The 23,175-nt window shown below is 44.4% G+C and overlaps 1 protein-coding gene across 2 annotated transcripts in view; it reads left to right on the forward strand.

Moving 5' to 3' along the window:
* PRKCZ (protein kinase C zeta) overlaps positions 1-23,175 on the forward strand; it is a 943,345-nt gene that overhangs the window by 732,916 nt on the left and 187,254 nt on the right. For both annotated transcript variants that reach the window (XM_086921534.1, XM_086921535.1), the window contains one exon: positions 16,355-16,436. In XM_086921534.1, coding sequence (XP_086777660.1) covers positions 16,355-16,436 — 82 coding nt within the window. The remainder of the gene's footprint in view (positions 1-16,354; positions 16,437-23,175) is intronic.

Consider the following 23,175-nt stretch of genomic DNA (forward strand, 5'->3'; position numbering starts at 1 on the left):
GGTTAGAGGCGGCAGACCCGGAAGCTGAGATCGGCCCTGGACCAGGGTTTAATTCCCCGCCCCGACGGGGGTTGGGCTCAATAATTCCAGACTCGATAATTCTCACTCCGGTGCCTACTCGATTCACGGGTTCACACTCTGCGACTCTGGGCAATAGCTTGCTTAATCTCCACAACGGCCCCTCGCGGCGGGATGCCTGGCTTTCACCTTGTGGATACCCTGCCGGGGTTATCTCACAGGGGAATACCAGGACGGGTTCCCTAAGCAAGCGCATAGATGCCTGCGATGTGGGCGATTTGCGCTATATAAATACATGTACATTTACATTTACATTTACAATTGAAAGTTGGCAGAAAGCATTGGTAATTATTTTGTCGAAAGCGTTCCAATCTTGCAATGATACATCAGGTTTAAGATGCTATTATGTAATGTATGTTAACATATACATTGGCACGGTGCTGAAGAGGTGGATTTATCTGTACATTATGTTCTTCTGATTAGCTGCATTTCCCACTCAAACCTCATTTATTCTGTCTCTGTCCAATCACAGCAATATTTTCCACATTAAAGATGGATATTTGTAATGGGGAATACTTGGCTTACCAGGCAAACCAGGTTTATCCTAATCTACTCCATTCCTTTCCAAGCGTTTAAGAATCACTCATTTGAATTGATTCAGTAAAGTGTGTGAAGCACTCAAATCCTCGTGTATTCATGCTCGTGTGATCAATTCCTGGAGTACTTTGATAAGATGGGAATTAATTGCTTTAGTAGATTGTGTTATGCAGTAGCCTTTTGAGTTTTGAAATGTTTTGTTCTGTGTAGTGTGCAAATGTTTGTAGGTTCCAAGCAGTCACCCAAAACTAGCGATTAGCTGTTAAAACTCCTGAAGCAGGGCATAGACAATGTGCGAGATATCATGTTCAACAAGATCCACTTGTTGATAGAACAAAGCTTTTTTCGTTCTTATTATGAGTTTTTTGTTTGTAATCATGCATTCCATGTTACATTGTTTTCAGTTATATTCTAGTGGTCAAGGGTCCCATTTTTGTTGATAATAGAACGGTTTTCTTTTTTCATGTTACAAAGGTGGGTACAGTTGTAAGATTCTACCCACCTTCGTAACAAGTAAACACAAAATATCATTATTTTATGTATTCCATGGTCAAAAAACTATTCTGAACATAATACAATTGATAATTATATTGCAACTAGATATTTCAGAAATTTGCAATCGAATCTTCGGCTAGTGGCCTTTCAGTCTTTACCAGCAGTTTCAAAATAATACAAATGTAATAGTTGGCTCTCCCATTCTTGCTCATCAGGAAGAGCGCGATATAAACCCTTATGGCCAGTAGTCCTATTAGCTGTTATCATAGACCAGAAGAACCATTCTCTGTGCAAATGTTTAAATCGAGCTGTAAAGCGGAGCTTAATAAGTCTACTTGAGGGTTCAGTGTTGTAGCCTAGTAGAGCACTAAGCTTTATAAAATATTTCCATACAATTTGCTCTTGAACCCAAGAGCAAACATGGTGTAGAATATAATGATCTGTCTCCCCCTGGCAGCTGAGACCGTTAGAATTTGTATTTCTTCCATTTTTATTATTTGGAAAAAGCATATAAATTAACAATTGCTTCAAAATGTTGAAGTACATGTCGGAATCAACCTAAACAGGTTACATTTTGGCAATTAAATCAATAATACCAGTACTTGCAGCATCTCTGTCCAACCCATTAAGCAATCAATAAAAACATTCTAAGGCTTGTAAGAGTGTGTATTCCTTATCTGAAACATCCCAACCACAGAGCGATTGCTGTTAATTGCCACAACTCAGAAATAATACCATAATTACCCTCAAACTTCCCTTGCCATCCCTCATTTAGGAATCTGTGCAGGTAATAATAGTTCTCCAGTTTTAGATCTTTCGTAGAGTCACATGCTTGAATCGTTCTCCATTGTCAAAGTGGGATTCACAATGAGAATCATTATGTAAAGCATTATGTAACATCGATCATAGCCGGTACCTAGTCCAGCGATACCAAAGGGGATGATGGACGGAGCGCTTGAGCAAATCAAACACTCACCCCCAGTCAACTGATCTGGGTTTAGTCCATCATCATTCTTTAGCTCATTCCACCACCCCAGTTCAGACATGGCCATATGCAAATCAGTCTGACCCTGTACCTCGTGGAACAGTCCTGCCCAAAATGCCAAGCCATGTCTTCTCTGGACCGGAAACAAGCATCCCGGGCCCGGTTTCGCTTCATAACTTTCATCAGCCAGGATATCTTGAATCCAGTGGCAAAGTGAGCAACGGACCCACGTCTTGGCCTACCCAGCCAACTTAGGGCGAACAAAACGATACCAAAGGGAATGATGGATGGAGCGCTTGAGCAAACCAAACACTCACCCCCAGGCTATTGATCTGGGTTTAATCCATGATCATTCAACCACCCCAGTTCAAACATGACCATATGCAAATCAGTCTGACCCTGTGCCTCATGGGAACAGTCCAGCCCGAACTGCCAAGCCATGTCTTCCTAGTCCAGGTCACTGTTTAAAGCCAGTATTGCGACCCGGGAGGTGGGGGAGGATTTGCTTTCGGCGTGTGCCTTTCTTGTGGTAGGCTGTGGAGGGTGGTTGGCGGTAGGCCTATACTGGGATTCAGGCTGATAATGTTGGGGTGTCTGATAGCCCCCTCTATAGGTGGAGAAACCTCCAGCTCCTCGAAAGGGCAACTTCTTTAACTGGAGAGTGCCAAGAGATCTGCCAGTGTCCATGTCTGTCTTGATGGCTAATAAGGCATCATCAATATGCTTCTCACAAAAAAGTCTCATCACCATTGGGCATGCCCAGTATCTTTGACTGGACGTCCGGTCTAAAAGTGATAGCCTTAAGCCATCCTTGTCACCTTAAGACCGCTGCCCTGGCCAACTGTTGAAAGCCTGTTGAGGCGATTTCAAGAGCACAGTCGATAATTTCTGAGGAAGTGGGTTCACCTTCCTGTAAGATTTTTTTGGGCTCCGCCTTCTTGTCTTCAGGGATCAAATGAAGCAGACTGCTAACATCTGACCACATCTGGCAGTCATAGCTCCCCAGGATTGCTAGTGAGTTGATTGCTCGGACCATGATGGCTGGCATGATGGAGAATCTTTTCACTATGTGGTCCAAGCGCCTGCCCTCCCTGTCCATCGGTGCAGAAATGGTTGCAGAAGAATTTCTGGAGCGCTTTTGCGCCCCTTGAGAGATGAGTCATTCTTTGGGTGACCGATGAGGCAAGCAGGTGAATCATCAGTGGCCTTATAATTCTTGTTGAGGCGAGGTGGTAGTGGTGCTTCCGTAGCAGGATGTTTCATTATTTGCATACCGTCATCCCAGATATCATCTGTAATGGGAATGGATCTTACAGACTTTCTGACTTGCTCTTTAAAATCATGTAGGGAACAGTCTGACTGCTTGACAGAAGTTGGCAGATGAAATCATACTGCATCTCGTTCCATCAGATTATGAAAATTACCGATGTCCTGTGGGGGAGAGTCTGCAGGATGAGGTTATGGAGGTGATGGAGTAGGGACCATGGCCTCATACCATTCATCTTGTGGTTTTTGAGAAGTGGATCTCTCCTCTCTCATCGTCTGAGGACTAGCGGTCCACACCTGGAGTTGGTGCGATATTAAAAGCAGGTGTTATCCTGGGCATTATTGGTGGTGGCATGTTTCTAAGTGTAGTAGGAGAAACATGCTGGAGTGGAACTGTTTGCTGGTCCTGTGGAAGATATGGAAATCTCCTCTTGTAACCCTGTAGCATGGCTTGCAGTTCTTGTGCTAGAGACGTGGCATGTGCATTTCATCATGTCTATGCTGGGGATGCGGGTGATATTCAAAAGGTTCATAAAGCCGCCTAGGAAGGACATATGAATGGTAATATTGCTCTTCATCGTTATTATCCGAATCTTCCTCCTGGTATTTCACCTGAAGCTCTGAAGGACTGTGTGCATCCCCAAAAGGCCCATCATCATTCAACTCCTCCACATCCAATAGATGGCTCAGAAGTAAAGGTGAGACTTTCTGGGAGGTCACTTCAGGTCTTAATGCAGTCTTGTTTTTTTGGTAAAGGGGCTACCGTTTTCTACAGTGTTTTCGTCGATGATGCAGTTGTCGCCGGTATCACTGCCGACGGGGCTGAAGGTGGCACTATCGTTTTCGGTGTCATTTTCAACAGCTTAACTGTTGACAATGTGTTTGTCGACAACCACTTCTTCGAAGTTGGACTAGCCAAAGGCAACACCGATGTCAACAGTGATTTAGAGGAGGAGATCCCCTTGATCAATGAGATGGGAGCATTAATCTCTGCCATAGTTGAAGTTCAACGACAATGGTTTTGTCAACGAAATTGTGGTGATGGTCGACGTCTTTGATACCGGTGGTGGCGGATTTTAGTTGATACCGGTGTCTACGGTGCCGTCGCTGTTGATGGCGGGCTGAGAGGATTTTAGATATCGGCAGTTCTGAGGAGGTAAAATGTTTTTGCTCCAATTTCTTCACAGACTGAGTAGAAGGTCGGGAGGAGGCCGCCCCAGTAGACATGAGCTTAAGTTTCTCCTTTCTTAGGTGTTCTTTATGGTTTGTCGTCAAGGCCTTAGTACTCTCCTCAGAAGTCCCTTAGTTAGGGGATCTTGACCTTTTTGGGGGTCTGTCAGATGAATGGCTCTCCTCCTCCTATGACCTGGAAGTTTGGGATTTGGACTTCTGTAGCTACAGAAGTAGCCTTCCGTCTCTGTCTCCTAAAGTCTTAGAAATGTTTTTACAACAAATCTTGCACTCCTTTACCTGATGTTGAGGGTAGAGGCAATAGAGACAGTGACAGTATTTGTGTGGGTCATCCATATGCAGCCTCTCCTTCCCACAGGATTTGCAGTATCTAAAGAGGCCTTTCTTGGAAGACTAAGACATTGTAGATGCAGAAAAGTTGGAATATAAAAGGAAAAATTAAGCAGAGCTCAGGAAGACTCCTTTCACACGACGTGCCGTCAAAGATTTAAGGGACGCTGTCTCTGTTTGGAATGATGTAGAGGTTGCTATCGCCTGATTGGTTATAGTTCAGGGTTGGTTATTTCTTTTTTTTAAAAGGACATAGAAAGGCTCTTAAGGTGACTTTGCATTGCCATGATAGCCTATGTTCGACGACGATCAATGATTCAAGCATGTGAATCTATGAAACATACCAATACTGGAGAACTGCAGTTACAGGAAAGTAAGTCATTTTCTTCCCTATCTCTTTAGTTGGCAGATTGACATGTTCTACAGTTGTCTAAAGAATGTAACAATATTTTGGTTGATTATATGCAGCTTTTCAAATAGGGTTTTATTTTTTTATTCATTACATGTCAGAAAAAGGCTCTTGGTGCAACAGGCTACTTAAAATAATATATTATGTAATGAAATGGCATTAAATCAACATAAAGTTGAAAGAGCGAGATGGCTCTATACCGAGGAGAAATCAGGTTTTGGAGAAGGTCATTGGGCAAAGACGGGAAAAGATTGATGCAACAACTGAAAATTTCAGAGTATGCATGTTGAAGGAATCCAAAACATGAAGGTAGTTCGATTTTTATGTGCATTGGGGACTGGAGAGAAAGTCAAGCTTTTAAGGGATTTCAGAATTATTTTGAGATCAGACGATTTACTTTGAGAAATGCTGCTTCACTGTTAAGTTTGTAGCAAGCTACCTTCTCCACAACCTATGATAATGCAAGCATTTTTAGATTACCATTGTGTCTTGTGGAACCCTCTATTATTATTACTTTCAAGTCCTTTACACAGACAACTTCTGGACCTGTATTTTGTAGTGTCCAGGCTAAAGCTTCCTTTTGAAAGGTTTTTAAGGTTTCTTAATCTACTGTTTTGGGGGCATTTGCGGTGATAGTATTTATTCGGGTGCTCATTTGATCCTGCCTTGTGTTGTACCTCAATCCCTTTTGTTTGTATATTTCAAAGTTGTATGGCATGCGTGACTTTTCGTGTACCGTAAAGAGTTCTTTGAGGCACTGCTCTAAAAAAATTTGTAGCGAGCTCATCTGCTTGTTTTGCCCTATTTTTCTTGTTAGGTGCTTGGTTAACGAGACTGTTGGAGTTTTGCAGTTTGCTATGGATTTTAGTAAAGGAGGTGTGCCTTTAGCCTAAGCTTATTCTATCAACATTGTCTTTGAGTCTTGTGTGTCCTATATACTAAGTATGGCTACAACTTGCTGCTTCTTGTAGGTCTGGGACCAGAGAAGGAGAAAGGATTTAAGCCCTTTTAGCGAATTGTTTGTATCTTGGCTCATATGCCCAGTGTGCTCTAAGTCTAGTAAATCTTATTTTGGGATGAACTATGCAATGGTGCTTATCACATGAGAGTTTTAATAATAATGGCCATCAGCTGGGTTCCAGTACTAGAGTTTTGGTTGGCAACCGTTAGTTTCAGTTTTGCAGGAAAGAGTAGTTCATATTTTACCCCCGTTTCCCACCATTCTGTGAAAGAGAGCATTTATTGCGGTACTGCTGTGGTTAATTTAGGCAAGGCCATTACTATGCTGTTGTCAATGATAGGTTCCCCTTCTCTTGTGCCTTTTGGACTATCGGGTCTCAGTCCCTCAAATGTAGGACTCTTGCCACAACTGGTCTTGAGGGTGCTCCTCAAGGTGGCAGATTTGTGTGCTCTTTCTAATGCATAAAACATGGACAATCCCTCAAGGCAATTTCTTGTAAATCCATGTTTCTAGGTAGGTCAGCATAGAGGCCTTGTCAATTTTTTTGCTTAGTCCAACCACACCTGTATTTTGTTCCTCCTGACTTGAACCTCATGTTTTTGGCCCATTACTTGAGGTAGCAAACTCTGAAATCTTGTACTTGTTTAATGAGATCTTCCGTAATCTGTTTTGATTTCCATCTTTCCAATTAGTTCGTAGAGTTTTCTTTGGTCATCCTAAAGTAGGTTTAAGGCAATTACTATGGAGTCAGTTTTTTGTTCTAGAGTCTCTGGTGGATGATATAGCTGCAAGGATGACATCCGGTTTGTCTGCCTTCTCGATTGGTCCCTGAAGGTTGGGCTGCCCCACTAATGTCTTTTGGGTTCAGGATATTTGTCACGTGTTGGTCAGCATGGGCAGAATATTCTTTCAGTTCAGTAGGGCTCCCCATTGTAGGCTTCGGGGGCGGATAAGTATGGTTATCTTATAGTTGTCTTTACTTATACTGAGGTTAGTGAGCTGTATGGGAGGTTCTTCAACCCTGCCGGGACAACGGAGCTGTCAGGCCAGACTCTCAGTCCGGAACTGACAAAATGTTACATCTGCGCTGCAAAACATTTCAGTGGGTGCATTTGTCCACATCTAGAAGGCAAGTGTGTGTAACACTAACTGTGCCTTATGGAGGAACCTTTCACACTCTCTCTTAGCGCTTGAAAACAGATCTGTGCTGGCACTCCAGGGTGTTACCCAGTCTGACTCGAGATTTTCTGCTGCCACCAACCGGATATTAGAGGGGGAAATCATGGTCCAGAGCCTTGTCATTGCTCCTCAGCAAGTAGTCTTCAATGTGAGGTATTTTGTGAGTGAAAGGGAATCCGGAAATGTATTGAATATTTTTCCTTTCTTTTGCGGCGTTTATCTCAGTGTTGTTTTTCTTTCAGAGTTTACAGTATACAGAACATTGTTGTAGACCCATGGATACTCTAGGTTTGTGAGTATTTTGTGCCTCCAGCTCTTACGGATGAGCACCCAGAGTTTCTACAGCAATCTGAATGGTAGGTTGAGAATCCTGTACCAGCAATTCCACATCTCCATGTGCATCCCTTTCTGCCGTAATGCAGCTGTGAGATGTGGTCAATTTTCATGCACTCCTGCGGTGCCAGCTTCAGCCTCTTTTTCGATGCTGGTAACCTGAAGAAAGCCTTGGGTTTGCTATCCTTTACCACTATGTGCAAACCCTCTCTCATTCAGCGTGCCTGGAAATCTTGGGAGGCCCGTCTGCCTGTGCTCCTCCATTGTTGTGCTCATTCTACAATAATGTCAGCATGAGGTCCGAGAGCCACTCTCCAACACTTATGGTGCCAAGCCCCCCAACTTACTGAGTGGCTGCCATCGCCTAAGAGCCTGTATGCCCCACCTGCCGATGCTGAACTTCAAGACCGCTTCAAGTGACTGACACCACTCCCCACAGTCCGTGGTCACCAGACTGTGTGACCTGTGCCTGACAAAGGCTATGCTAGGCAATCCGGATCCTGAATGCCTTCTCCAGGAAGCCCTCTAAAGGCTGGACACAGAACTGAGTCAGGTAGAGAAAGGGGCAATTTAGAACCGCCAGAAGCATTTTCTCTGCTATAGCTGCCACTGGATTCCTAGTAGAGTGTTGTCGTCCTGAGTTATAGAGACAAGGTGTGATTTTGGAGTATTGATGATGCCATAAAATGTGTTAAAGTTACGGAGTATTTTACCTTAATACAGTCGTCTTTCTTTTTCTTACAATAACGCTGCTTGGATACTCTGCTTATTGCGAGTGATACTTGTGCCGCCAGAACTGGTTCTAGCCCACTCCATCCTTTGAGAGTAAGCCCCGACTGTTCGATCTTTGTTCGATCTTGCTACTACAGTGACACCTAAATGAAGCAATTGCAGCCTCAGGCAGGGACATATTGAAGTTGTCTATGGAATGAAAGCCTTAAGGTGCCATTTTCAGAGTACAGGCCTCTCCAGGGCCTGTTCAAATTCTCGATGGACGCTCCCTTACTACAGGGAAGTTCAGCGCTCCCTCGGTTCATAACCAGGCGCTGCTGTGGGTGGGTGAATGTGAAACGGAGGAGCCACACACGTTCAGAATATGAGGCCAAAGCCCATGGCGCGATGCAGCCCGCCTGTGTACGGTGCACAGGGCCATCTTATGTTAAGAGTTTGTGCAGAAGGCGGAATACCCAAAGCGGCCTCGTGCGCCTCTTTTCCAGATATTGCTCTCACTAAAGTCTTTATGCTGCTGGTGCTACAACCTGTGCCGGGTTTGCAGTGCTCGCCTTTGATGTTTTGTTCTATGTGGCTGCCTGTGGCCCACACAGGGGGCCACCCTAAAAGGGTGCCCCTTTGGTGCCATTTGGGCACAAACACCCCCCCCCCCACCTAATGCCGGTACTCGGGGAGGAGTCCCCCCCCCTGGGCTGAGGCGCGCTAAGCGTGTCACTTCCGGCGCGCCATGGAATGTGGGCGTATACATGCTTACCCCGCCATCCAGGCATCCTCTGTTGCGCCGGACACAACGTCTCCCACCCTACCACTTACCCGGCGTGGGGATAGCAGGCAAGGTACATGGCATGTAGTATTTTGTGTTGCAGGCGGAGTTATAGGGCGATCTGGAAGCAAATGGGTACAGAAGGGTACCTCTTGAGGGCACAATAGGTAGGGTGACCAGACGTCCCGGTTTTCCCCGGACGGTCCGGGGTTTTGGAGAAGTGTCCCGGTGTCCCGACACTTTTCTCCAACTTGGAGAAATGTCCGGGTTTTTGGGTAGTGCCTGGGTTAATAAAAGAAATGTCCCGGTTTTTAAGCAAGGGTCGGGTGAACCTGCAAGTTAATTAGTGTTATGCAGGCTCACAATGCGACCCGCCCTCCGGGAAACGGCGGCAGAAGTTCAGTTCTTTACCTCTCCTGCTGTGCTGCTTCGCCTCACTTGAGCAGCACAGCAGGATTTAACGAGGTGTGAATCAGGGCTGCAGAGGCCACAGGGCAAGGCCAGGCCCAGCAGTAGCTGGACCCTGGTGCTCTTTACAGAACGGGAGGTAATGTAGAAATACATTTCTTTAAAAGAGCACAAATATATATGGTTGTGTTCTTAAAAAATGTATTTATATATACATGTATGTATATATATATATATATATATATATATATATATATATATATATATATATATATATATATATATATATATATATATATATATATATATATATATATCCCTGAAACCTGACAGTACATTTAGTCCTTTTTCTATGTTTGTGCCCGTCCCGGTTTTTAATTTTGAAAATCTGGTCACCCTAACAATAGGGGTGCCAGAACCAAATTCCAGGAGCCTCATGGCAGGTTCCTGGAAATCCGCGTTGGCATCCCGTTAGTCCTTCGGGCGGTTGTGGGCCTGAACAACCGGGGGCTTGCCTTGCTACGGTCTGCCCTGAAAGGGGCGTGAGTAATAAGGGACCAATGTGTCACGTGATCTGGAAAGAGGATCAGCCTATAACGTGCAGCACTGATTGGGTTCTCCACAGTGCTGCTTGGCTCATCAGGCGGGCAGGGCAGCATTGGTTGGTCACACCTGCCTGCTTTGGATCGCCCGTAAGTTAACCCACCACATTATATACTTTTGTATGGAATAAACCTGCAACAATATTTTTCCAAACAAAACTTGTGTTGTGTATTTTTTTACTTAGCATGCATGCACTGTGGTTGAGTGGGTGGGGTGCGTTGCCAATAATGGCACTATTTGCATTGCCCTATTTTAACATCCGGTGCTGCAGGTGTGGTAGTCGCTCAAATTGATGGCACGGGTATTCTCAGATTTTGTAATAATGTACGGTCTGCACCCAGAAGCGCTCTTTCCAATGGTTTTATTTTAAAGGTAAATGACAATGAACGTGTTGGCCCTTCCAGGCTTCCGTTCCCATGAGTTGGTCCGACGGACACGTGTTGTGGTCACAATTCAGGAGAAGGCGGGGGCGTAACAGAGCCATGTGACGTTTATCTACACCAAATTGGTTATCTTCGAATGGCCACCCTCATGCGGACGTCCGCAGATGTGCTTGCCTTTCAGCAACTAGCATTGTAGTAGGAAAAGGCTCCCCTTGCCATGAACTAGTCCGCCTTCTGCTGCAGAAGTGGTACAGTGTGAGATGCTGAACGTGGAGACGCAGTACTAATGTCAAGAATTTTCTCTCCCTTTATGATGTTTTTCATAAATGGTGATATGGCGCCACCTAGTGCGTTTACTTGCCAAACAACTTCGAAACTCAATTATTCTTTTGACCAGATTTTCTTTTGTGTCCAAATTGTATAGAAATGTATGGCGCTAAGGCTCGTGCCTAGTGGAATTAATTAAAATCTGCTTTCTGAATTAATTGTGGGATGACAACTTTAAAAACCACGACCAGTGATCTGGGGAATGATGGGACAGCAGCAGTAAATAAACAAGCATCGTTCTGGACTGCTGCATCTTGTTACTTAACAAGGTAGACCGATCATATGAAACGCTCTTGGCATGTGTCTTTTTTTTTTGGGGGGGGGGGGGGTTGTTGAAGCGGTGACAATTGTTGGCCTGAGCGCTGTCCTAAATAAATGTCCAGGCATTGGTTGAATGACATAACGTAAGCCGAAAGATGCGACGTGTGTCCTTGAATTCCCTACTGTGAATCATCAGGCGCGACTGATCAGCATCACCTGACGTAGGCGGGCTGATTCCCGGTTTGACAGCTCAGGGGGGCTTCTTGCCGGCTCTCCCAGTTCAGTGCCGCATCACTGCAGCTCTTCCCATTCGTCCTTATAAGAATGGGTAAGGGTAAACGTGTTTCCAAAGCTGTGCAATGCAGAGCACCTTCTGTGCTGCAGACCCTCCCCCTCTACAACTCTCGTTCATAGTGCCCAGGGCTGCACTGCTCACCGATGAGCTCATCTGTTCTCTGTCTGTCTCCACCTCCACGCTTGGATTTATGTTGTATTCATTAGCAGTTCCCTCTCGTGAAAAATATATTCTCTAAAGTTGGCCATCCCCCCCACTTTGACAGTTAGACCTTTCCAGTGTTAGCCCTCTGCTGCGCAGCGACCCCCGCACGTTGTTCGTGGTGGCAGCGGCAGGGAAGGTGTCAAAGGACGATGTCAACAGCAGCAACACTCTTCACCCACCTCTTCCTCCAGACGAAGCTGCCAAACCTCTTTTGTTCCCCCTCCGATCTCCTGTTCAGTGGTCAGCAGCAGAGTTCAACATTGACTGCCTTGCTGTCTTCCCATCACGTTTGACCAATGCATCCTTCAAGATATCCAAGATGGTTTTGCTCTTCCGTTTCTGCATATATATGTCCCTCCCAGTTTACTGGGCATCGGCAGATTACACTGCGATACTCTCTTTTGCTTGCCAGAATGGTGGAACCTGGTTCTGAGGTGTCAAGAAGACTGGGACATTATGTCTGGTTCCTAAACGGCATAGTCACCAAGACGGATTCAAGACCTCTTGAACTTCTTACTTCAAAAGAAGTTACGCAATGATGACATTTGCTCAAGTTTTGCACGCCTTGGATTCAGAGGAATGTGCTGTGTCCCTGGGTCTACAGGACACATACCTCCTTCCATGTGCTGGACCAGCAGTCACACAGGAGTTCTCTGCTTTGTGATGGGATTATACCACTCCCAATTGCTGTGCTGCTATTTGGCCGTATCCCTGCCTCTCAGGTCTTTATAAAGGCAATGTCTGTGGTGGATGTGCATTTCTACTGGTCAAATATACAAGTATTCCTGTGCCTCTGTGCCTAACTTCTGAAGATGAAACACCTAAAGACTGGTGCCATTACTGTCCACCCTGGGGTTTTCGATCAACAAACCAAACCTAATTTCTAGCTGGTGCAGAGGATTTTCTTTATTTGGATTTTCCAGACATAGTTAGTTGCCCCAAAGGACTTCTTCCCTTTCATGCAAAAAGTCTGTGACATTCAGCCATAATCCCAATTTTTAGGGAAAGAGATTCCATTCCAGCCTTAACGGTTTTGAAACTGCTTGGTCTCCTGGCGTCCTGTTGATGCCTCATACCCGTTGGAATATGAAGGCCCTTCAGAGGAAAATGCAGTTGGAGTGGGAATGCCTTTCAGAGAGGATCTGCATACGCAACAAGGTGACTCAGGAGCATCTGTGCTGGATGAGACAATATGACGTGCGGCAGGCCACTCACCTTACAGCAGTGGGAGATTCAGCATCACTGGGCCAGATGAGTAAAACTCAGAAGTCTCTGGGCTCAGTTGGAGCAGCCTCACCACATACATCTTCTGCATTCCATCAGAGGCAGGTGAGTCCAGGTGCTGACGGACAATATGACTGCCATGTGGTACTGCAACCAGCAGGGTGGGGTTCCTGCCCTCATACTTGAGGCTGTGGTGGTGGTGGTAGTCACTTCACTGGCTATCTTTGACAATCCCAGTCAATGTCCTAGTTGGATCCCTCAATATTACAACAGAAGAACTCCTCAGGTGTCATCTTGCTGATCACAGGTGTCTTCTGGAACCAGATGTTGCGTGTGCTGTCTTCTGCCAGGTGGGGTAACCATAGTAGACCTTTTCTTTACCTCTGAATATACTCATTCTTCTTCTTCTTGCGCTTGGTGTTTCCTTCACAAGCGTGGTATGGATAGGTGTTCCACTTTTGGTGGGACTCTGGCTTTCTATACTTGTTTCCTCATATGCCCCATATCCCACAGGTCCTGAAGAATGTCAGGCAGATCGAGCAGAGCTGATTCTGGTGCCCATGATTGGGCCATGAGGGTCTGGAACTCTGAACTGCTGACCCTGACCAGCCTTCCACGTCTGCTTTGTGTGTGTTCAGGAGGATCTGGTGCCCCAGCAGCAAGGCAGCGTGATGCATCCAATCCTCCAAAATCTCCACCTTCATATGAGAGTGACTTTGATCTACCGTCAGTAGTGAAGAGAAGCAGATTGGCCCTCTGCCAACTAGATTATCTGATACGCATTTGTTCATGCTATCTTTGGCCTGGCAAAGGCTTTGCCCTGGGTACTGTTAGGGTCATATGACAGCCCTTATAGCCTTCTCTTGTTTGTCCGATTAGCCTTCATTACTTAAACCAACCTTTGTGGAGCGTTTTCTAAAAGTGCTTTGACATACATTTTACTCACCCCGCCTTCATTTTATCACAGTGAAACTCTATTTGGTTTGAACATTCTTGATGTGGGTTCCTTTCAGGCCTATTCACAGTTATATCCTGACACTCTAAAGTCTGAAGACTGTGTTTCGCATTGCTCTAACTTCTGTATGTACTATACTTGAGCTCCAGACCATCTCAATTCATCCTCCATATATTACTCTTTTCGCTGATAAACTAGTGCATAGGACATGCCCATCCTTTTACTTGCAAGGAGTGTCACCTTTCCACATGGGAAAGTCCATCATGTTTCCTATGTTATTTTCTTAGCTATATCTCTCCAATGAGGAAGACCAGCTGAACCACTTGAATACCCTGCCCCTAGTGTCTTCATTGATAAGACTATGGAGGTTGGTGGATTATCAGCTGCTTGTTGGGTTCACTGGTGCGGAGGAAGGAACGCCAGTCCATAAACAGACAATGAAATAGTGTCCTCTGCATCAAACTACACTATGCTGTGGCCTAAAATGATCTGCAGTGGGCCATGAGGATCATTCCACCAGAGCAACAGTGCAACCACTGCTTGAGCTTGCCCCTACTTCGACCAGGCACTAGCGTATCCGTTCCAGAGTCTGCAGAGGGGGCATTTGGCCCACTTGTCCTGAAGGATTTGGGGGTATAAAGTCCACTCCCCAGACACACTTTCTTGGTGGAGGCATTGCTTTGGTACACATTCACCTGTTTACGAATCTGTGGTTAGAAGAACCCATAAGAAGAATAAGGTACTTAACTTCGGTAATGCTCTTTGTGCTGGATACTAAAACCACAGATTCCTCACCACTTAGGTACCTCACTATTCTGTTGGAGAGGACTTTCAGGTATTAAAAAGATCGCAATTTAGCTTTTACACACTGCCAGTGAAGGATCAGTCCCGTTAACTATTCTCTGCATTCTTGGATGGGAGATGGCCTAATTTTTAATCAGAAGGCATCACAGATAGGTGACATCTTGAGCTGCTCCATGCCTCACATCTGGAGGTAGGGCAGAGTCTCGGTGAAGATTGATGGCACCGCCTGTCAGCACACGGGGGCTATTGAAATTGATTCCAGAACCACTGTGCTTCTTTGGGAGATTCAGAAGGTGAGGAGTATCCTGTTACATAGACTATCACCTGAGAAAGTATCGCCCTATGGTGAGAAACATGTTCTTTTAAACCTTCTCACCATTGCTTATTCTTTATCAGGCGGGTGCTGAGTAAAACCGAAGGCACCTTGAGGTCTGTCACAGGAGCCCCAAAAACCACACAGCTAAAAGTATCTTGAAGTACATTTGGATTCTTAGTACAGCAAAGGCTTGGAAATAATTATCATGTGTTTATTCCTGGCAGATGTTTAGGTAGTAGTGCAGTGCGCAGTTATTTAAACGACCAGGCACACCTGATTTTTTTTTAAGTCTCTGGTAGTTTGTGGATTTAAATTGATAGTAACATGCTCTACCGGAGTTGATTGGAAGCATTTTAATAATGGTGTTATTTGTGATTTATAGGACTATTGTTGGTATTTTTTTTTTGCTTTACAAGTCTTGAAAGTTTTAGATCATACTTTTTTCATTTTTGCCTCGAACCTCGTTCTGATTATAGGCCTGATTCACAAACTGAATTTTGTAGTCTGTACAGTAGTTACTACTTACGTACTACAAAGTGCAGTTTTCAGATCTACCAGTGTTAATCTCCACTGCCTCTTCGACCATCTTTCGGCATTAATTGACATTAACATTTCACCTTTTGTAAAAATTACAATTTGTTTTCAAGATTAATAAACGTTATTAATTTTCCTTATGCTTTATCACATGTAGATCTATGCCATTGGGGCAGTAGTAACTTACATTGGTAAATGTGGGGTGGAGATATGCAAGTATATACTTTTGAGTAACTTTACACTTTTAAATGGTGAAAAGCCATAAGTAGCAAAGGTAATCAAAAATGTAAGAGTAAAATTATACTTGCACCTTACTCCCAAGGGTAAGTTACCTTCGGGAATACCCCAGCCTGTTTTATTTGTTTTAAGTTTGAAAGGTAGTAATTCTTTTCAAGTAAGCAAAGATTTGATGTTCAGTGCATGTTTAAACCTTGATCCAGCTTTCCTATGTGGCCCGAGGTTTTTTTTCTGTTCACTAATCTTCCTTTAACACCATTTGACTGTAACATGCCCCTTCTGCTGGGATGGTGGTCAAAGGTTAGGCATGTATGGTCCTAGTCCTTACCTCTACAACATGGAGCAAATGCTGATGTCAGCACTAAGTTAAAGATGCTACCAAGTTCCATATGAAATGGCTTCTGCAATGCATTTTTTTAATTTTTTGATACAGTAGACAGTAATCAATGATCATCATTCTCATATCTTTTCTACCAATTGTTGCAATTATTACTTTGCATAACATTACATAGTCCATTATTTGATAGCATGTGTATTTTTTCAGGATTCGGTCATGCCTACCCAAGAGCCTCAAGTAAACGATAAAAACGATGAAGCTGAGCTTGCCTCGGATGACACAGATGAGGGTAGGTTATTTTATAATGTGATCTTCGAATGGATAAGTTGGTGCCGGATATGTTTGTCGATCATTGAATTAAGTTGTTTGTACTTTATTTTTAGCAGGGTATCTTTTAAACTTTAGCAGATTTAAATATAGTTCTGCAGGTGTTTTTTGAGACCATAACATCTGTGATCTCTCAGTCTTTTAACCCCATACATGCGGTGCACTTTCCCGCTGTGTGCTTAGGAATGCAGAATCCCATTGTTCATGACGAGCTCAGCTCGTCATGAGCACACGACCAGTGTGCTACATGACGAGCTGAGCATGGAAGGGGTTAATAAACAACTCGTTCCCTGGAAGGCTTGTTTTATAATGTGTATCTTCTCTGTAATAATAAAAATAAACACATGAAAGTGTGTTGACCAACTGTAAAATGCCTATTTTGGACCCTACCAAATTATTATTTTAAAGATCCTCACAGAAAACCCTATTTGGGATCACAAAAATATATCATAAGCCTGGAGCTCCAATTAGATTGGCTGCGAAAGCCTCACCCACTGGTTGTGGAAAGCTTCATCATCGGCAACCTCTTACCATCCTGGTGAGATGGTTCTACCAGGGTGGACTCAACCTCAACTAGAGGGATTTCAGAATGAAAGCAAACTGGACAACACGGGAGCCAGATATGCAAAAAATGCCTTAAAGCAAACCCAGGATAATACCTTTAATAATGGGTACCATGGGTACATAAAATAAAAAATTAGGATGGTATTTAGGTTCAGTGACCCATACCATAGGTCTTTAAGCGCACATGTTTCTGTCCACAATATTGCTAGTACCCGTAGACAACCTAAATCGTCCTCATCACCTAGCTGCTTATCGGCAAGTATACCTCTTGAAGAATGTGTGACTACAGAGGATATCTGCTTCTTCCCATGCATGAAGCTCCAGCTTCATGGAGACTACAGAGGATATCTGCTTCTTCCCATGCATGAAGCTCCAGCTCCATGGAGTCAGGAACCCTGTTTTATTGGGGTGTCAAGGTAGGACTCACAGATTGAAAACTCTGCTTAGTACACTCCCTTACCTAGGGTAAGAAGTAGAGATAGGAATCCCCATTAACCATAAAAAATGCCCCTGACCAATACTGGCAATATTGTGGACGGAAATATGTTGGCTTAAAGACAGATGGTTGGGTCATTGAACCCATATACCATCCCAATTTTTGGGTTGTAGTTGTACCTAATATACCCATTATTAAAGGTATTATCCTGGGTATACCCCAAGGGATTTTTTGCAGGAGGAGTGGCAAAGATTGCAGCTGATTTGGACGTTCTCTAACAAGCTCCAAAGCAAATATTCAAGTGCCGGATCGCACTGGAGACTTAGTGGTAAGTATTACTTCCGCTAGGTGCCTGGTTGCACCTCTTAAATATCGGCGGGTAGTCAGGGCACTGGGGCTCCTGCTGGCGCCAGCACCTGCCTTTGATATCAGGAAATTAACCACACAAGGAAGGCCCATAGCCTTATGACGGTTGAGTGGCTGTCAGCCCCCGTTACGAATCTACTGTGCCGCACTACAAGCGTGCAATTACCAATGAACTTTGTTCATCCTTCGAATTAATGCGATATAGGCATAAAATATGAGAATAAGATTAAGACAACAATGAATTATCCCTTGTCCTGGTTTCTGGCATGGCTGGTTAAGGAAAACCTGCAACACTCCCCAATTAGAGCAAACAGATTGGGGCTCCCCGATCCGATGCACAAGTACCTGGACGGGCTGCCCCTTCCTAGTCTCTCTCTGCTCTGGAGGGCTGATTTAGATGAACTGATCCATTTGGAAGAGGTTAGGACAGCCATAGCTCAAATTTACTGAAACATTACTTTGGGCACGGATAGGCTAACAATTGAATACTATGCCACTTTTTCCGCCCAGATTACCCAACATCTCCTGGTTGTGTTTAACGAAGCCAAGTCAAACGGCCAGCTTCCACACTCGCTGCACGAGGCACTGATCGTGGTCCTCCCCCACACCGGGATGTGACCCCTTTGATGTGCGTTCATATCGTCCACTATCCCTCCTTAACCATGACTGTAATGTCTTCGGCAAGCTCCTCACGAACAGACTGCTTCCTATCTTTGGAAATTTAGTACACAATGACCAGTCTGGATTTTATACCTGGGCGCAGCACCTTTCTCAATATTCAGCTGCTCATTCACGACACCCCATAGGAGTCACACGATAGAGTGGCGATGTCTCTAGACACTGAAAAACCTTTAGATACTCTATAATATGACTATCTGGCAGTGACTTGAGAGCATGGGCTTTGGGCTGGGGTTTCCATACTAGATACACACGCTGTATTCAAACTCGACTGCTAGAGTTGGAATGAACCAATTGATCTCACAGTTTTCCCATTCACAGGGGCACTAGACAGGGGTGTCCTTTGTCACCATTGCTCTTTGCAATAGCCATTGAGTTGTTGGCTTGCACGTACAAGCGCAGGACTGGGGGATTCAGAAGCTGGACATTCACAATATTGTATCGATCTATGCGGACAACGCCCTGGTCTTCTTATGTGAGGTCAGGACCTCCCTTCCAATCTGGATGCGCTTATTAGATGTCTTTGGACTCAAAATCAATTTGCCAAAATCCTGCCTGTTCCCTCTTTCTCCAACACTTCCACCTTATAGAGATGTTTCGCCGGGACATAGGCTCAAATTGTGTCATGATACATTTAAATGCCTGGGCGTTCAAATCTACAACATGACAAGGCCCTTAGGGAAGGTAATGTGCGTAGAGGGCTAAGATAAATTTGAGGGTTTCTTTCGTTTTGGTGTTCGTTGCCCCTCTCTCTGTTGGGGTAAGTAGCGATTGTTAAAATGCTCATCGCTTCTGTTTGTGCTTCACAAATTGTTTTTGGAGAGCTGAATTGTCTTCCATTGGAACTGATATGGGGGCGGGATGTTGTCGGGTGCCACTAGCTGTTGCATAAAGACCATGGAGGAGGCCTTGGTGCATCAAACTTTGAAATGTATTATATGGTGGAACAGCTACAGTAGCTGCTGTGTTGGTTAGACGTGACTCCTTGTCCTGAGCAGGTGGCCATCTGCAAGATACTGGGAGGGATGAGTATTTATACCTGGCAGATGGATAGAGATTGCTCGCCGCAGTGGGGAACGAATCAGATGATGATGGCGTGGCTGTTCTGGCATCGATTTGTGCATGGTAGGAACTCCCACATTCCTTAGTCACCATAAATAGTGTTGGAGCGATTGCCTGGCATTCAGGAATTTGCCGGGAGGCATGAATTGACAATATGGAGGAAGGTGGGGATTGACGAACTGGATGAGCTTTTTCACAAGAGTGTCCTTATGTCTTTCCAGGACATAATGGACACACATAACATGGTTGCTAATCACTTTTTGGCATAACACCCCATCCAGCATATAGTGCAAACCACTTGGGGAGACAGAGCCTTCCCCATCACCTATACTGCATGCACTCCTCACACATGGTGCCACGCACCAAGTTATCTCGATGCTTTATTTAGCTTTGACGTCTGACAAACTAGAGGACAGGAGGAGGGCGTTGGCTAGGTGGAACAGTTCCTTCCCACAACTATTGACATACAAAGCTTGGGCGCAAACACTTAAACATGTGAAGGAAGTATCCAGGAATCCCAGATTCTGTTTTACACAAATTAATTATACATATTAAGCATATCTTTTCCCCCCAGCGCATTAAACACATATACTCTGCGTCTTCACCAGAATGCCCGAGGTGTAAGTAGGATGGTGGATGCCGGTTTTTACCACTTGGTATGGGAGTGCCTACAGCTACAATTGACATGGGTGGAGGTGACGGCTACCACGGCGGAGCTGGCGGGACATGCCTTTGCGACCATTCCCAAGTCGTGCCTCCTGGGCCTTCGCCCCAAAACGAAGGGGGAAAACACTTACATAAGTTTATAGACCTTGCATTTGTATTCTTCAAGGACAAATTGAAACGACATGGAAGGCACCATCTGGACTGCCAGATATGGCTACTCACGTTGCTACAGTAGGTGCATGCGGAGGCTACTACACTACAATCGCTGCATGCAAGAGGAGCACGTGGGGTGGGACTGGGACACCTAGATTGTGAACATTGAGGCCAAGAATGACACCAGCCCGCACTGAAGGGCATACCTCAGAATTGACATGGGTCTACTACTAGGTTGGTAGTATGGCTGCATGCTTCTTACATTCCTATACCATATAGTGGTTTCTGGACCCCCTGTGTCCCCAAGTGGCTACATGGTGTTGAAATCAGCGCCAACTATTGGATATAATGCTAGGGCAGAGGTGATCACTGGTACTGATATATGCATCATTGTTTTACCATTGCTACTTCAGGGTGTATTGTGATCCCCACACACTGCTTTTCAAGCAGTTTTCACTACCTTTATTACTCCATGACGTTCTTCATTGTCTACTTTATGTCCCTGACTGAATGCTATTGTTATGATACTAAGAATGATGTAAAATGTATATGCACAGTATGCTCTTGATTATGCCCTGTGTACGTTCATAATGTCTCCATTGTTGTTGATGACAAACAATAAAAACAAATTTGGTATAAAACAAAACCTGGCATAGATGTAACGAGCATTAGCAAAGCCAGTAGGCCTTGGCAATGTTAGATATGCATGTTCTATGTTGTAATGGCTGTATGGGGTGCTATGTCATTTGTGGTGGTAGTGTGTGGTGCCTAGTTGGTGTACGGTAGTTTGGCTTATTGAAGCACTGAATGCTACAAGTGCATTTGGGTTCATATGAGTAGAGACATTTTATAATGACCTTTTGTCATGTTGTACTTTGTCAAAAATAATTAAAGTACTGTGATGTTCTCCCCCTCTCCAAGGCATTTTTTTGCATATCTGGATCCCGTTTTGTCCAGTTCCCTTTCTTAAGAACTTCCTCGTGTTGAGGTTGAGTCCAGCCTGGTTGTACCATCTTAACAGGGAGGGATGAGATCACTGATGATGAAGCATGCCACAACTAGTGGGTGAGGCTTCCTCATCAAATCTTATTTGCACTCTAGGACCATGGTATATTTCCTTGTAATCCCAAATAGGGTTTTCTGGGACAATCTTTTTCAAACGGGATTTGGTAGGGGCCAAAATTGGATTTTTACAGTTGGCCAACATACTTTTGTGTGTTTATTTTGATGACTACATAGGGTGTACGTTCGCATACCTCCATCTCACCCATTGTGTCACCGGGTCATCTCTGTTAGATCTTGTTCTCAAGTCTGCTTCTGAAGATCTACTGTCTCAAAAAGGCGCATACCAGAAGAGTTTAGTCTTAGTGAGGCACAGCTCTGAGAATGCTATTACAAACACCAAGAAAGCATGACTATAAGATTTTGTTCTAGCAGCAACTATTATGGTTTCGCCAGAATGCAGTCAATCCTGAAAGCCACGATGGAGTGGTGTGAAACCAAAGCCTTCTTGTGTAGAGAATCGCCGGTGGAAGGCAAGCACCATCTTAGGAACCCACAAGGGTTCCACATGAAGTCACATCTGTGTCTGGACACAGACAAGAAGCTTCTTTCCCACCTTCAGATGATGGTGAGCTACATGAATGTTACTAGTGAGAAGCATATTCTCTCTGTGAGCTGTCTGTTAGTCTCGTATGTAGGAGTATCTAAAACACAAGTCTATTGATAGTGAGTTTGTACACAAGCATGGCTCTTTGTGGGACTGCTGCATTTTGAAGGGTGAACTCCAGTGTTTGATCCCACATTAAAAGGGCAACTCCTCTATAAACCCTGGCTTACAGCCGTTGAAAAACCATTAGCGGCACCCATTTAGGTATTGTCACCAATGCCACAGGTGTTGAACCTGTTCTGTGCCCATGAACATACCCCTGTTAGAAACAAACTTCAGCATGTCTTTGGTTTTAATTATACAATTAATACAGCAACTTATAACTAGTTGGTTGCTCTGTAGCACTTAATATCACTTTGTTGGGAGGATCAGGTCATAATGACACACACATTAAAATGAACTCCAAGCTGGTATCGAAAGCAGAACAATGTCAGGGCAACCATACCTTCATAGGGACTGATACCCAAGTGACTGTGGTCATGACTGTATCACTCTCAGGCTGGGAGCACATCTTGAAAATATGGTAACGAAAGGACATCAACCATCCCAAAAATGCTTCTGCACATTAATGTCATAGTGCTCGAGACAGCATACATGGAACTTGGGGCCTATTAAGCTATGGTATGCAAAAGACTTTCAAACACCTCAAAAAGTATGGGCCATGCTTGGACTGAGTGATTCCAGATCGAGCTCAAATAGTCCTCAGCCGAATCATGGAAAAATATTTGCAGCATCTGGCGAGTATATGTTTAACACTATAGGGAAAAAGAAATTCCCAAGCTTTGCAAGTCCTTTTTAGTGATCAGAAAAGCAAGGGAATGTGTGGTATGTGCCATCTTTTACCACACTAGGACAAGTGTTTCTCTCCAGAATGTAGTTTGAGTAAGACTTTCCTAGAATTCTATCTCTGCCAATTGAGATGTTAAGTAGTCTGTGGCTGAGGTGCTATAGAACAGATTTACCATGTACTACCTCCATCTGGGAGCTGTTTACTTCTTTAATATGGTTACAATTGATGTGGAATGTAGGGTACCTCAACAGAGCTGATATGTGTGAGCATAGTTCCCGGCTGTTGCGTTCAATAAATCTATTAGGAACTTGATTTGC

This window comes from Lissotriton vulgaris, chromosome 5 (assembly GCF_964263255.1).
Source record: "Lissotriton vulgaris chromosome 5, aLisVul1.2, whole genome shotgun sequence".
NCBI classification, from domain to species: Eukaryota; Metazoa; Chordata; class Amphibia; order Caudata; family Salamandridae; genus Lissotriton; species Lissotriton vulgaris.